At 53.3% G+C, this 16,300-nt stretch overlaps 1 protein-coding gene across 1 annotated transcript in view; it reads left to right on the top strand.

The window, feature by feature from the left end:
• The window catches only part of CFAP77 (cilia and flagella associated protein 77), a 150,037-nt gene that overhangs the window by 118,658 nt on the left and 15,079 nt on the right, over positions 1–16,300 (top strand). The window contains exons 4-5 of the mRNA XM_068983425.1: positions 3,579–3,684; positions 7,416–7,517. Of these exons, the coding sequence (XP_068839526.1) occupies positions 3,579–3,684; positions 7,416–7,517 (208 nt within the window). The remainder of the gene's footprint in view (positions 1–3,578; positions 3,685–7,415; positions 7,518–16,300) is intronic.

The following is a 16,300-nucleotide window of genomic DNA, read 5'->3' as shown; positions in this document are numbered from 1 at the left end:
TGTCTTTGCAACCCCATGGACTGTAGCCCACCAGGCTGCTCTGTCATGGGATTTCCCAGGTGAGAATACTGGAGTGGGTAGCCATTCCTTCCTCCAGGGAATCTTCCTGATCCAGGGATCAAACCCAGGTCTCCTGCATTTGCAGGCAGATTCTTTAGCATCTGAGCCGCCAGGGAAGGCCCACTGTCACTACGTATTTCTTATTTTAGCTGCACCAATAGGTGTGAAGGGACATGTCATCCGGCTCTCAATTTACATTTCTCCAGTGGCGAAGGATGTTACTATTTTTTCCTGTACTTATTTGCCATCCATATACCCTCTGTCTCTTCATGTTTTGTCCTTTTTCTAATACAGTCATTTTTTGTTTTCATTTTGTTTTATTGTTGAGTTTTGTGAGTTTTATATATAGTCGAAATAGGAGTCCTTTGTCAGGTACATGGTTTGCAAATATTTTCTCCTAGTAATGGTTTACCTTGTCATATTCTCAAGAGGCTCTTTCCACGAGCAAAAGTTCTTAATTTAGAGGAAGTTCAATTTACCTTTTTTTTTTTTTTTTCTCTTTGCTGGATCATGCTTTCAGTGTCAAGCCTGAGAACGCATCACCTAGCCTAGCCCTAGGTCCCAAAGAGCGTCTCCTATGTTTTCTTCAAAAAGTTGCACAGTTTCACATTTAACTCTATGCTCCATTTTGAGTTAATTCTTGTATAAAGTATGAGACTTGGGCCAAGAGGTTCCTCTTTGGTTTTGTCCATGGTGTCCAGTTATTCCCCTGCCATTTGTTAGAAAGACTATCCTTCCTTCCCTGGATTATAATTTCTATCAATTTATTCTCAATTTTATTACAACTCACATATAGCTTGATTTACACTACCCTGACTTATGAAAAGTTTATTTCCTAAAATGTTCACCTAATCTTTCTTTCTTTGACTAATTCCCTTCTTCTCGCCCCCTCCTTTTCAACAATGCATGATTACTGAGAGCAAACCATTCCTGCTGGCACTGGTATTCGATGGCCAAGAGCAGTTATAGACCAGTGACAAATTAACAAGGGGGCTTCTGCAGGGGAGGGCACCAGGCAAGGGCCGTTGGAAGATGGACTGGTCAGGGGCAAGCCCTCTGAGGAGGTGACCCAAAAGCTGAGACCTGTAGGCAAAGGAGTTGCTGAGGGTCTGAGAGGAGTTTGGGGAGGGGAGGCTTTGCCAGATTCTGGCAAGGAATCTAGATTGAGTCTAAGAAATGGGAGGCTGCCGAGGGCATTTTAAGCAAGAGATGACGTGATACAGTTTACATCCTGGGTTTTCGCCATGTCCGACAAGCCTCTCCCCCTTGTGATCCAACTGAATGAGCCAGAACAAAAATGGGCAAAACCTGCTGGACCTCCACCAGGCAGTCAGGACTGGGCTGTTGTAACTTACAAGCTTTGTCAGCTCTTCTGCTCCGACGCCCCGCCCCTGCCTCTTTCCAGCAAGAAGAACCGCTGGCCGAAACAGGACACAAAGACGGTCAGCGAGGCTGTGGGAGGGCCGTGAGGGTGGGTTTGCGGTGCTGTGGGCAGAGGAGGCTGCTGGAAAGATAGCTTTTCTGTTGTGAAAGGCCTCTTGGGGTAGATCTTGCGAGATTACGCATCTCGTGTCATTAGAAAGCACGGCTATAAATTAGGCTGCTCAGAAGCATGGGGTGTGCAATAATTAAGTAATAAAAGTCACCGCAGGGGTAAAGGAGCCAGAAAACAAAGAGCCACTGTTTGTAGATGCGCTGCAGGCTACTCTGGAAAGAGACCTCTGAGCTCGAGTGGCATTTCAAAGCCCAGGAAGCGCCACTCGAGAGGAGTCCCAGGTCAGCCTGGCCCCAGAGAAGTCCGCCTGGAGGGTGGGAGAGATGGGGGTGGGTGTTTAGGGTCCAGTCCAGCTCTGTGTCCGTCTCTGGGGCCACAAAATCCAACGCTTGGAGGGGCCCAGCAGGCAGTGGAGTGCAGTAGGGAAGAGAGAGGACTTGGGCTAAATGACACCTGATACTCAGCTCCAGCCAACTGTTGCCGCATAGGAAGGCAGACCTATGTGATCGGAACATATACATCTTCAGGACAATCTGGGAAAGCTGGTTGTTGTTTTTTTTTTTTTTAATGTAAAATCTCCCAATTTTTAAGGGCCGACAACAATTTCCAAGACTTTAAATACCACCGTGAAGGCCGTATAAAACACGAAGCCAGGGGGTTTCCCTGTAGGCTCAGTGGTTACAACTCTGCACTTCCAATGCAGGGGGCGTGGGTTCGATCCCCGGTCGGGGAATTAAGATCCCACGTGCTGCAGAGCAACAAAGCCCGCCTGCCGCAACTACTGAACCCGCCTGCCACAACTAGAGAATCCACACGCTGCCTCAGAAGACCCCACATGATGCAGTGAAGACCCAACATGCTGCAGTGAAGACCCCCACATGATGCAGTGAAGATCCCACATGCTGCAACTAAGACCCAGCGCAGCCAGATAAATAAAAATCATTCCTGGTCCCATGTCTGTCACTTTCAGTGATGGTAAGATTGATCGCTTGGGTAAACTTTATGTTTTGCACATTTATCACAATAAGAACAAATTGATCCTGTGGTTCAGCAGCTGCAGCCTGAGCCATCCATTGTAAAGTTCCCGTCAGCCTTCTACCTCATCATCGCTCATTCCCTAAATCCATTATTTCATTAGGAGTCACAAGGTAATGATGCGCTTTCCCTCAATTCTGTCCTTCCTCCTGCGTCTTATTAGCTTTGGTTCTTCTAGAAAGTTCTTTCCCTCATCACCCATTAGGTTGCCTTGAGAGAGCCTCACACACAGCCCTGCCCCCACTCTTCTGGGACCTGACCCCCTCAGCTGCAGGATGAGTGATAGTATTAATAATACCCACTTCACAGTGTTGTCAGGAGTGGGGTATGCAAAATGCTGTACACAGGGTATGTGCACCTTGGCTGGAGACCCCTGTCAATGAGAATCAGAGCAGAGGCTGAAGGCAATAAAGACAGATTTTATTCAGTACTATTTCAAAGGGGAAAGTGACCTCAGGATAGAGCTGGACTCAGTTCTTAGTACAACACGAATGGGAACTTCCACCCAAGGAGCAGAGTGGAAGGCAAGTTACGAAGGGGAGACTTCAAGGGTAGGTAGGGGATTCTCACTAAACTGCCTTAACAGGACTCTTGGTAAAGGCAAGCCAAGGTGATGAGACATGAGGGGTGAGGGGACTGACTTAGCAAGGTTCTCTGCTAAGGCTGACTTCATCCAGCCAAATATAGGTCCCAAGGACAAGGCCTGATGGAAAGGAGGGGTCTGAGGAGTCTGTCTTAAATCTGGTCGAGGATAGAGTCTGTCACCATATAAGGCCCAGCACTTGATTGGTGGGCAGTAAGCATTTGTTGAATGATTTACAGAAGGCACCCATTTCTTCCATGGCTGCAGAAAGCCAGAAAGAGGCTCTCACAGCCTTGGGGAGGGCACTCTTCCCCGCAGGCCTGACAGTCATGCAGGCAGCCTCTGGGGAGAGAGGGGTCTCTGGCCCTTCCCGGACCTCAAACCCGTCTGCCTTCTTCCCCACAGGCCTTCCACCCCCTTCTTTGATCTGCTGCAGCATCGGTACCAGCAGCTGTGGGTGCAGGAGCAGAAGGCCACCCAGAAAGCCATTAAACTGGAGAAAAAGCAAAAGGTAAACACCATGCTCCCTGCAGGGGGGAAGGGGAGGGAAGGGGAGGCTTGTGGAGGGGCAAGGCCTGAGGCTGCCCCCGTGTGCAGGCTTGTTGCTGGTGGGCGAGGCGGGGAGTTGACTGGGCAGTCGAGTTGCTCATTGCTGTGCTGAAAGGGTCTTGGTGATGACCAGGTTCAACTTTGGCTTAAGCCCCTAGAGAGGAAGACTGATTTCTACCTAAGGCCCCTCTGGGCTGTTCTCAGCGGTGGGGAGAGTCGGAAGTCGGAGACAACCACTTAGAGCAGAGCGCTGCAATAACATATTTTTAATTAATTAATTAATTCTAGTTTTGGCTGCACGAGTCTCCATCGCTGCACGTGGGCGTTCTGTAGTCGCCGTGAGCGGGGGCTCCTCTTGGTTGTGGTGCACGGGCTTCTCATTGTGGGGGCTTCTCTTGTTGCTGAGCACAGACTCTAGGCACGCGGGCTTCAGCAGTTGCCCCACACAGCCTCAGTAGTTGTGGCATGCGGGCTTAGTTGCTCCTTGGCATGTAGAATCTTCCCGGACCAGGGATCGAACCCGTATCCCTTGCACTGGCAGGTGGATTTTTACCCAGTGTGCCACCCGGGAAGTCTCTGTAGTAATAATTTAAAAGCAGTCCGTGACTAGTTTATTCATTAATAGCTCAAGAGAGAGCTCACTATGGTAACGACCAGTTTTTTCCAAGGGAGCATTACCGTTACATGCTGCTACTTCATACTGAGAGCTCCAGGCCAGAGTCATGTTCTTAATTAGCAGCTATTTCACAACAACTCAGAGGGCCACAGGTCCATGGAATCCGGAGCCTCCGAGGACATGTCTCCTGAATCTAGAGACAGTCTCATAGCCAGTGCCCCTCCTGTTTCAACAGAGAACCCTGTTCAGTTCAGTTCAGTCGCTCAGTCATGTCTGACTCTCTGGGACCCCATAGACTGCAGCACGCCAGGCTTCCCTGTCCATCACCAACTCCCGGAGCTTGCTCAAACTCATGTCCGTCGCGTTGGTGATGCCATCCAACCATCTCATCCTCTGTCGTCCCCTTCTCCTCCCGCCTTCAGTCTTTCCCAGCATCAGGGTCTTTTCCAGGAGTCAGCTCTTCACATCGGGTGGCCAAAGCATTGGCCTGTAGTCACCCCCTATCAGCGGCTCTACCCCGAGCACTGGTCAGGGACTGGTGCAGCTCAGGGGGCTGTGGCTTTGAGTGGCTCGCCGCTGTGGTGGTTGTTCAGCCTCTCAGTCGTGTCTGACTTTTTGCAACCCCGTAGACCGTAGTACACCAGGTTTCCTTGTTCTTCACTGTCTCCTGGAGTTTGCTCAAACTCATGTCCATTGAGTCAGTGATGCCATCCAAACTGGGGTCTCAATGACCCTGATGGGCAAAAAACGGGGTCGGGTTGAATGAGGGCCCAGCACATAATTTGGGCTTCCCAGGACATAGAAGGGGACTTTCCTGGTGGTTCAGAGGGTAAAGAATCCACCTGCAATTCAGGAGACCCGAGTTTGATCGCTGGGTCGGGAGGATCCCTGGAGAAGGAAATAGCCACCCAGTCCAATATTCTTGCCTGGAGAATTTCATGGACAGAGAAGCCTGGCAGGCTATAGTCCACGGGGTTGCAGAGTCAGACACGACTGAGTGACTAACACTTTCACAGGACATAGTAAGCACTCAAAAAGCACTTGTCAAACCAACCACAGAGTTCTTCTGTTCCAAGATTCTCTGTGACTGTGATGCTTTCTATCAAAGGGCTACGAATACCCAGACCCTCAAAACATGGAGGGGCTGACACACAGTCTGTTAGGGTTGATGAGATGGTTGATTTACAAGGTCAGATTGCTCCCATCTTAGGAGAAACTGGTCTCTTAGCAGCTCAGGATGTCCTGGGTTTTGGACGGTGATGACCCCAAACGAAATTCTTGGAAACTGACTTCCATTTAGTGAGCAATCGTCTAGGACCAGACACTCTGCTCAAAGCTAACTCAGCAAATCCTGTAAGAACCTGTTTGCTAGGCATCTGTACCCCATTTTCTGCAGTGGAAACTGAGGTTGAGAAAGGCGCTAAGACTCACTTTCATCCTCCTAATTCTGAAGCCCAGCTCACTAAGCCCTAGTGAGGCAGCCTCTCAGCTTTGGTTTGAGATGAAGTTTCAAAGCTGCTGTTCTAGGAAGCAGAGGGGAAAGTTGATCCAAGGGGCTTGGAAGTTATCCACAGACACATTAAATAAAATTAATATAATTGGGTAACAAAATAAGTCAATAAAAGGGGCTCCCTGCCAGCCCAATGGTTAGGGCTCCATGTCCCCAATGCAGGGGACCCTGGTTTGATCCCTAGTTAGGGAACTAAGATCCCACGTGTCGCATGGCTCGGCCAAAAAATAAACCAATAAAATAAAGAGATGCTATCTTTAAAAAAAAGTAAAATAAAAGGGATTCAATAGTGTGGTGGTGTCTTCAGCTAAATTCAGGTCAGCTTTTATTTGTTGGCTGCACCATCTGACCTGTGTCGCCCTCTCATGCCCCTTTCTGCAGTGGCCCATGCTCTTTGGGTCACTTGGGTACCAGCGCATCATCCAGCTCACCCACTCCAGGTGTAGAATTCCAACTCTCTAGCTCTAGGTATAAACAAGAGTCCCCTATTTGTCTGCTAACTCCCCTAGGAGGTTTTGAGTTCTGACAAGGTCACAGCTGTGAAGTAAGGTCTGACTGCATGGAGTTCCCCAGGGGCACACATTGAATCAGAGTCCCCCTCTGATCCTGCAACTGGGGGCCGGGGACCTTGGGTGAATCTGTTGGAGTGACTGTGACAACGTATGACTGGGTGGCTTAAACCACAGAAATCCTGGAGGCTGGAAGTCCAAGGTGGAGGTGGCAGCCTCGGTTGCCCTGGAGGCCTCTCTCCTCGGCCTGAAGACGGCCGCCTTCTCACTCCGTCCTCACAGGGCCTTTCCTGTATGGACACCCCTGGTGTCTCTTCCGCTTCATATAAGGACATCTGTCCTATTGAATTACAGCCCCATCCTCTGATGTCACTGAGCCTTAATCACCTCCTTAAAGGCCCAGCTCCAAATACGGTCCCCACTGGGGGCTAGGGCTTCACCCTATGGATTTGGAGGGGACACAGTTCAGTCCACAGCAGACCCCATGAGCTATGGGTCCCTAACCATAGGCTCGCAGCATCTGTTGTGGGTACGGGGCGTGCAGCTAAGGAGGAGCTGGACTGCCTCTGCAGCTCTGAAATCGCACCCACAGAGACCTCGAGGGCTCTCCACTGAGCCCTCTAATTCCTCCTCTCAAAGGAGTCCTCCTTTCTTTTCCACGAGCAGACCATGCCGAGGACCTGCTTCCCAGAAATGGCAACAGCCCCATCAAATCATTCATTCGTTCAGACCTGGTGGCATCCCTGTTAACCACCAGGGCTGTCTTAGCTAAGGAGGACATGTCCCTGCCCTTGAGGCAGCTGCCTTCCAGAACCCAGAGAGTTCTAGGGTCGAACCAGAAACCAAAACAGCATGCTCTCAGCACCCCATGGTCCCCTCCCCGAGTCCACCTGGTCCCCTGAAATCAGACTGGGAGAAGGGCCGGAACCAGGGGGAAAGGGCCCCACGGGGCTGCCCCAGCAGGAATCTTGGCCCCAGGCCCTCCAGCCCCGTCGTTGTGGCTCTGGCCTCTGCAGGAGCCAGTCACCACCGGGCCTCAGCCTTTCTCTGCCCTGCAGGTGATCCTTGGGAAGCTCTATGAGACCCGGAGCAGTCAGCTGAGGAAGTACAAGCCGCCCGTGGGGCTGGACGCCCTCTGGCACATGCCTCACTTCCAGAAGGTCAGTCCCGCCCCCATCGCCCCTGCCCGCACCTAGCGGATGCCCTGCTTCCTGTTCTTTACCTGTCCTCTAGGCAGGGGCTTCTGAGGGCTTCTGCCCCTCGACTGGCGCAACAACAACAGCAATGCTACCAAGAGCTAACATGTTGGAGCCCTTCCTAAGCGCCACCAGGGACGCGCCTGGCCCCAGGGAGACAGCCACACAAAGCTGCGTTCCTGGCCAGACCAGGCCCGGCCGCTTGTTTGAGTTAAACTGCAATTTAGACAATGAAGGGGGCCGTGCCTTCCTGAGCCTAATGCAACCGAACAGGCTGCCAGCGAGGCCTGCCTGCCGCCCTTGATGCGGCGCCCATGTCCTGCCCAAGTGGCCGCCATCAGCATATGTCAGCGGCCATTCGCCCCGCCGCCCGTCAGTCTGGGCCGTCGCTGCACACACGGGCAGGGCCACGCGCAGCGCAGGGGAGCGGGGTGTGCTGCGGGCCCATTGCCGCTCCCCGTCCAGCCTGGGCAGCACCCCTCGCCTCCCCCAGGCTCCTTCTTTTCGCCCTCATCCCTCCTGCCCCATCTCCACACTCGGGCCTTTGGCCCATAGCCTCCTTTCTGGCCCCTCTTTCTGTCGCCTTTCCTCTCACTCTTCTTTTTTCGATTTTCCTGACATTCGATGTCCGTGGTGGGGCGGGGGGACAGACATCCTGGGGACCCTGCCCAGGGAGGGATGGGACCCATAGGCCCCTGGGCACGAGATAAACTGCTGGCACTCTGCTCTACAATGCCAACCCCCAGCCCCTCTCAGCCCCTCTCAGCCCCTCTCAGCCCCTCTCAGCCCCTCGTCTCTGCTTTTAAATCTACCTATAGTTTCCAGGGGTTTCCCTGGTGGCTCAGATGGTACAGAAGCTGCCAGCAAATGCAGGAGACCTGGATTCGATCTCTGGGTCAGGAAGATCCCTGGAGAAGGGAATGGTTACCCACTGCAGTATTCTCGTCTGGAGAATTCCACAGACCAGTGAGCCTGGCGAGATACAGTCCAGGGGGCCACAAAGAGTCAGACATGACTGAGTACCTAAGCACACACATAGGTCCCAAAGCAATGGACAAAGGGCTCAGGTGGTCTCCCCTGACCCTGCTGGAGCAAGGAAAGAGCCCCTCTCCCTGTCCAACATGCCCCACCCAAGTAACACAGAGCCCCTTTGTCAGGAGGCCTGTCTCACCCACAGGTACCCCCACAGCCTGGCCCAGAGCAGGAGCAGAAACTCAGAAATAAATTGTTCTATTTCTTCTCCTTGTTCAGTCACTCAGTTGTATCCAACTCTCTACTCTCCTATGGACTGCAACGCGCCAGGCTTCCCTGACGATCACCAGCTCCTGGAGTTTGGTCAAACTCATGTCCATTGAGTCGATGATTCCATCCAACCATCTCATCCTCTGTTGCCCCCTTCTCCTACCTTCAATCTTTCCCAGCATCAGAGTCTTTTCCAATGAGTCTAAGAGAGGGGATTTGACTCAACTGAGCACAGGTCTCTTCTGACCTTAAGACTGTTGTTGTAAAAACCCGTTAGGAACAGGGCCACCCACCTGTGATGCCAGCCCTGTGTTCATGCTGAGTCATTTACACATATTATTTCACATAGCATCCTTACCTGATTTCTGTGGAGGACTGGCAGAGATGGTGTTCATTTTCAAGTGGCTGGACCTGGAACCCAGGCCAGGCCCGAGTTCAAAGGCACCACCCACTGTGCCATTGAAATAACAAGAAGTAGAATAAAACACAAGCGCCTGGGCTTACAGGGTGTTTTCTCATCTTCCCCGGGGAGGCTCATGGGCTCTGGAAGTTCAGCCACAGGAATCTTAGCAGTACTGGTCCTTGGACATCAGCCAGGACAGCCCCGCAGAGGCACCAAGAGCCCCAGGGTGCTGCCGCCACTGCTGAGACACTCAGCCCCCTCCTTGCTGGGAAATACCACCAGTGAAAAGTACTTCCTGAGCTCCTACTGTGTCCCAAGTCCCAGACATGCATTATCTCATAGACGCAAAAGTCCCATTCTACAGACGAGGAGACTGAGGCTCAGAGAGGGGAAGGAACTTGCCCTGAGAGAAAGGGGTTCCTGCCTGGTCCAGGACCTCTTCTCTGGGTGGCTGGGCAGTGATGCCTCCTGAGGACACTATCCTTTCCAGTCCCGCCCCGGCAGGTCCCCTCTTTGATACCACTGGGCTCCTTTCTGCCCCTTTGAGGCACTTAGCTGCACTGCAATTCATTTGTTAACGGCCACTCGTTGTTCAATGTCCATCTTCCCCAGTAAAGTGTGAGCCCACAAGGACACGTCCGTTGCGTCCCTGCTGGGTCCCAGGAGCCCAGCATGGGGCCTGACACCCAGCAGTGACCAACACTTTCGATGTTAGCTCCTCAGTTGTATCTGACTCTTTTGTGACCTCATGGACTGTAGTCCACCAAGCTCCTCTGTCCATGGGATTTCCCAGGCAAGAGCACTGGACTGGGTTGCCATTTCCTCCTCCAGGGCATCTTCCCCACCCAGAAACTGAACCTGGGTCTCCTCCATCTCCTGCATTGGCAGGTGGGTTCTTTACCACTGAGCCACCCAACAGGTGACCAGTAAGTGTTTGTGGGAAGAATGAGTGAAGGATCGGACGAATGGATGGCCAGTGCCACCCAGGAGGACAGAATCGAACAGCCTTGCACAGGCCCTGTGAGACCCCCTTCCCAACTTAAATGTCCCAGTGCCCGCCAGCCCAGCAGCCACCGGCAGGGTCTGGACCCACAAGGGCCAGTCGTGGCTAGAGCCGCTCCTCCCTTGGGGCGGGGAGGGGGTGCTGATTGTTGTCGGGGCCCCGGGAAGGTCTTTGTGCCTCGTGTCTGTGCTGATCCACCTGCCCCCCTTCCCCACCCGGCCCCATTATGAAAGGAAAAGGCGCTTCCAAAAAAGTGGAATCTGTCACGGTGATGGATAACATAAATGGACTCTCCCCGCTCGCGAACAGATGTCGACGCTGAACTCTGTCAGAAATAATTAAACACCTTTCACACGGAAAAGCAGCAGGCAGGGCGCGGGCGCTCCCGGGCCGGGTCAGTATGGAGCGAGCTGGCTTTCCACCCAACTGTCCCCACCAATGCCACTCGGGGCCCCTCCCGTCTGAGCCCGGAGGGACCGCGGGAGGGAGCAGAGCAGAAGCACCCCTCGGTGGGGCTCCCTTTCCAGACACACAGGTTCCAGGGCTACCTCCCGGGCTGTGCAGCCAGCAGTTGCCACGCGACGGCCAGTGCCCAGAGGGAGGGTCGGCCGACAGCTGGCGAGTGGCCTCTCTGCCAGAATGCTCACGACGAGCCGCCAGCCAGCCCCCGGGCCTGGGACAGTGGCTGGCCCTCCCTGGGCCTCAGTTTCCCCACCTGAAAATGGGGTGGTGGGGCACTGGTTCTTAAGGGTCTCTTCCAAGCCCAGCTTCCAGGACCAAGCAGCCACATGGCGGGAAGCATGGGGCTCGTGGAGCGTGCAGACCCCAAGCTGGGGTGAACTGGGATAGGCCCTCATTCTCAGGAAGGGACAAGAATTCATCACCTCGTCCCTGAGTGGGGGCACCACTGGGCTTGGGGCCTGCACCTTCTGTTCCTGCTGGCCAGGCTGTCTCTGCCCTCCACGAGGTGCACTGGGGGCCAGCAGAGCAGGAGACGGGGGCGGTGTGGTATGTTTGTGCGTGCGTGACTCCAGGGTCGGCTAGACCTGCGCCGGGTGGTGACCCCACCACTCCTGACCTGGCGTGTGGCTTGACCTGTCCAAGGTCTCGCTTCCTCTTCTGTAAAATGGGCCTGTGCCTGTCGGCAGAGCTGCTGGGAGTGTTTAATGGGAACACGTGCCCAGTGTTTAGCAGAGCACCGACCCTTATCAAGCCGCCAAAAATGGCAGCTGCCGCGAGGATGGTCCTGGTAATCACCCATTCACTCACTCACTCACTCACTCGTTCACTCATTCATTCATTTACAAACCTTACCCCTGAGCGCCTTTGTGTCAGACCCTGTTCTCAGCGCTGACAACATGCCTCCATAGGGCTGCTGGCGACAGGCAAAGCGTAAGGTGGACAGACAGCTGGTGGAGACAGGAAACTGTGTAGGTGGATGGCTAGACGGGGAAATTCGGAGAAGTTCCAGTCCTGGGCATCCAATTCTCTCCGCCTGAAATGCTGGGGGGATGTCAACCTGAGTTGGCAAAGCCCCAAGTCTGGGGATGGGGATGACCCCCCATAACAAAGCCTCCAACACCGTGCACACTCCAGTTGGCCCAGCCTGTTCTCCGGCCTTTTGTGGAAGCCTCCCTGGGTGTCCCTGGGTGGGGAAGGGGTCTGGCTCCCCAGGACAGCCCTCCCTGGGGCCGGTTGGGAGGCAGAATTATTAACAAGTGCCCCTCTGCTCTCAAAAGCGACCCAATCTGAACCATATATTCTCTGGTCTCCTGGTATTAAATGAAGAAAAACAGACGGTTTTATCCCCTTTTACAAAAAGACTACTAATGATACAGCACCAAAGACAAAGGAGTGGGGTGCCCCCTATATTTATGGTGGTCTTGACAGCAATGGTGAAAGGCTGGAGACGTCGCAGGCCAAGTACTGGCTTAAGTATATGTTGGGACACATTACACAGATATTACAGAGACAATGTACAGCCTCACGATGTTACGCAGCCACTGAAAACATTCTAATGCATTTTATTTATGTTTGGCTGTGCTGGGTCTCCGCCGTTGTATGTGGCGGCCAGGGTCGGGGGAGACTCTCTGGTTGCGGTGACTGGGCTTCTCGCCCTGCTGTCTTCTTTCGTTTCCGAGCGCGGGCTCTAACGCGCTTGTGGGCTCCGTAGCTGCAGTGCCTGGGCTCGGCTGCCCTGTGACGTGTGGGGTCCTCCCAGGTCAAGGATTGAACCCCGTGTCCCCTGCCTTGGCAGGTGGATTCTTATCACTGGACCACTGGGGAAGTCCACCATTGAAAATATTGACTTTAGCCTCTACTTATTGGCATTTTAATCATACTTCCCTGGTTTAGTACTGCTTGGCCTACATATTATTGGGGGAAAGAACCTGTCTTATGTGACCCTGTCTGAATGGAGGCATCCATCCGTCACGTGGGGTCGGTGCTCCAGAACAGATGTCCGGGAGGGGGGCCCCAAGTGGCAGCAGCAGTAATTCCTGGGGTGAGCTGGAGGCTGTTTGATTTTCTCAGACTCTCTTTCCTGCAGTTTCCATGTTTACAGTGAGTACATGTAACTTTTACAAAGCCAGTTAGGTTTTCTTTAATGTTTTTCAGGGACATCCCTGGTGGGCTAGTGGTTAAGACTCCTCGCTTCCAATGCAGGGGGCACGGGTTTGATCTCTGGTCAAGGAACTAAGATCCCGCCACATGGCAAGGCCAAAAAAATGAAAATAAATAAAATAGCAATGGGAATAATAAAATAATTTTTTAAGTGTTTTTAAAGGGCGGGGACTCTACGTCCTTCCCGGGGTGCCTGTCCCTCTGCTCAAGCCCCTCTCAGCTCTGTTCCTCTCCACGGCTCTCGGAGCGCTCCCAGAGTTGCCGGCGAAGCCTAGTCTCCCCTAAGCGGTTTCCATCAGGCCTGAAGGTCAGAGGCCGGCACTCTCCCCTAGCCAAGAAGGTGGCTGACTTGTGGAGTCTGGACCTCTATGGCCAAGTCTGAGTTATAATTGCCAAGATCCACTCTAGAGGGGGATTTGCCCAAGCATCTCGGGGTCTCTGCTTCAACCTGAACCCTCCGCCTCTCCCCCACCAAGCCCGCTACAGCCCCGATACCCCGCCAACATTACATAGTCATTCAATCACTAAAGTCTGAACAAATTGACTATATTTTCATTCGGCTTTCGGTTTCAGCCCCACTGCTTTAGAATAATGGCCCAAGCTATTAAGCTAACAGTTTGATTTACAAGCTCCTATGCTCTGAACGCTGGGATCAGACTCCTCTCTTTGTGGAAGACTAACCCTGCCTCGGGTCTCCTGGGCCCCTGACTCCCTAATAGAACAGGAGACAGCAAGGAAGGAAAAAAAAAAAAAAATTCAGCAGTCAGCCAAGCAGTGACACCCAGAGATGCAGCTGATTAGTGGAAGCTGCTGAATCTAAGAAAAGGATTTTCTTTCCCACCTTTAAGCTCTCTTACAAATCATAGCAGGCTGGAAGGTTAACTCTCTGTTAAAGCCCCAGAGCAGCCTCTCAGCCCGTCCACCCCGCAGCCGCCCTCTTTCCAGAGGGCCCACACGGTCTCCAGCCCCGAAGTCACTCCTTGCTGACCCAGGAAGGGCAGACTCCAGGTGGACTGGCCCTCCCCGAGGCCCCTGCACCAGGGATGTATTTTAAGAACCCTGCCTCGCTGTCGCGTTGGAATAAGAATCATCTCAGGGTGCCGTGTAGGGCACTGAGAGCAGGGATGGAATATGTCACACATGGGGAGATGGGGCAAGGGGAAGAATGATTCAGAGGCCCTGATGCTCTTGACATGTCTTCCCTAAATTCAGATTCCACCCCCTGCTCCATCATAAATCAGATCAGTATGCGGGAAGGCTGACTCGCTGAAGGGATAAAGGCAGGGGCTTAATTGGTTTTGCATAATCCGGCACCTCAGAGAGGCAGAATTTTTAGGCACCTGGTCACGAGGTGACAGTGCTGCTCAAATGGCGGTTAGCTGAAGCTCTGAGCATGTGGACAAGTGGGAAAGGGGAGGCCGGTGAGGTGGGGGCAGGCTAAAGGAGACAGAAGCAACATTTCTGGCACTGCTGGAGAAATCTCGAAGTCTGGGCGCACCCGGGTCGTGGAGGGAGGCGGCAGGCGTTGCAGGGGAGGCGGGAGCTGGCCAGCACACCAGAAACAGCCCTGCAACCTGGGGATCCCCCCGCCCCCGAGCCCGGCTGCCCCTGTAATCTTTCCAGCATCCGGGAATTTGCAATTTAATCCAGGAGGCACTTCCGCCCTCCCCCACTGGGTGGCCAAAATATTGGGTTGGCCGAAAAGCTCATTCAGGTTTCTATGTAAGATGGTTGCCATTTCGTGTTGAAAATCAGCTGGAAAATAGACTAAGACCAGCCTATTTTGACATCAGGTATATACGTCTAATCTCTGGAGATGGCTAGAATCTCATGTTGAGTTTTGGGAGTTGATAAGACTTTCCAGGTCCCCGGTTTCTTCTTCCAGCTCATCCGTAAGAGAAACCAGCCTCTGCGATCTAAAAAGAATCTCCCTGGGTTTGAGAACGCGTTCAGGTTAACATCTGCCCCCTCTGGAAGGACTCCTTCCCCATCTCCCACGGATCCCTCAATTCTGCACATCCCCACTTGTCAGCTTTTGTCACTTGGCACCAAGGCTGTGGGCGTAACGGGGGGTCCTAGACGCCTGGCATATGGCCAGCAGGAGGGTCTCACAGATAAACAACATCAAATCACCTACTCAGATAATTCGGGGTCCATTCAAACTGAAGTTTGTCAACAGTGCAGGCAGGATGGATGCAGAGGCTGGTGTCCTCGTATCCACGAGCCGCAAGCGAAAAACACAGGCTCCCTGGTTACCTTGGGAGGTGCCAAGTTCATGGACATCAGAGTGCACAACGCGTCGGGGAGGAAGTGACACAACGGCGATGTGTTCCCTGCCCCTTCCCTTCCTCTGCTCAAAGGGATCCTGGGAGATGATGCCTCCGCGGTGCAGACAATGTGGGTAGTTTGACCAAAGTCCACTGGCTGGAGGCATGGCGGAAAGGACATCCAAGAAGATGGGGCTCCCAGAGGACAGCAGAAAGCCCTCAGCAACAGCTCGCACATTCCAAGAGCTGCCGAGGGGCTCCCCCGCGTGCTCTGAAGGACGGGCTTGTGTCGTGTCGATGCTCACAGCAACCCTACGTGACAGGGATAAGTCATGCGTCTCAGAGTTGAGGAAATCAAAGCTTGGAGGCTTCGGTGGCCGCTGTTAAAAGGTGGCAGGTGGTGGCTGAGCCCTCTGGCCTGCTACCTCCAGGCCTCAGGCCCTGGAAGGGCTGATAAATACTAAGGACCTGCAACTGAGGTCAGGGACGAGTGAGGGCCAAACGCAGGACCTGGGAACGAAAGTGAAGGGTAGTCAGGAACTCAGGTGTTTATAGGTGTCCAGAGGGTCATGGCTGGCCCTGCTCTGGCTGACTGAAGCCCTCACAATAAACAAAACTTCCCACTGCCCTGATTGCCTTTAGACCTTGACAACCCCCCTGAGCACTTTTTAAATTCCAGCTTGGCCCCAGGGCTAAAGAGGAAAGAGCCCATTGATCGGGGGTTCAAGCTTGTTGTATCAAACGGTGCAAGGCAGAGACAGAGCCCAGTAACAGGGCTGAACCCATGGGGCTTGGAAACTACGCTGGTGCTCCAGAACCCAGCCTGCCTCTGCGTCTGTAAAGCAGGGATCACAGCAGAATCAAATGCAACTGTGTAAAGCACGTGGCAGGGGCCTGGCCGGGGCAAGGTCATGGAGCAGTAGCATCTCTGGGCCGGACAGGGTTCTGCCATCTGCTCTTCTAGAAGAACAGTTCTCAAACTTGGCTGTGCCTGGAGTCCTCTGAGAGGTTTAAAACGTAGATTCCAGGTCCACCCCCCGCTCCCCCGCAGGGCGCCCAATCCAGTGGGTCTGGGGTAGCTGCCCAGCCTGCATTTTCAGTAAGTAGCTCCCCAGCTCCCTGGGTCAATATCATCTCCTCCTACACAGATGTATTCAAAGTGCATATTTACCAAGTCAGGCAGTGCCCTTTCATGTGTTTGACATAAAGC

Source organism: Capricornis sumatraensis, chromosome 1, assembly GCF_032405125.1.
Source record: "Capricornis sumatraensis isolate serow.1 chromosome 1, serow.2, whole genome shotgun sequence".
Classification (NCBI taxonomy): domain Eukaryota; kingdom Metazoa; phylum Chordata; class Mammalia; order Artiodactyla; family Bovidae; genus Capricornis; species Capricornis sumatraensis.
This window is presented reverse-complemented; position numbering and strand designations above follow the sequence as displayed.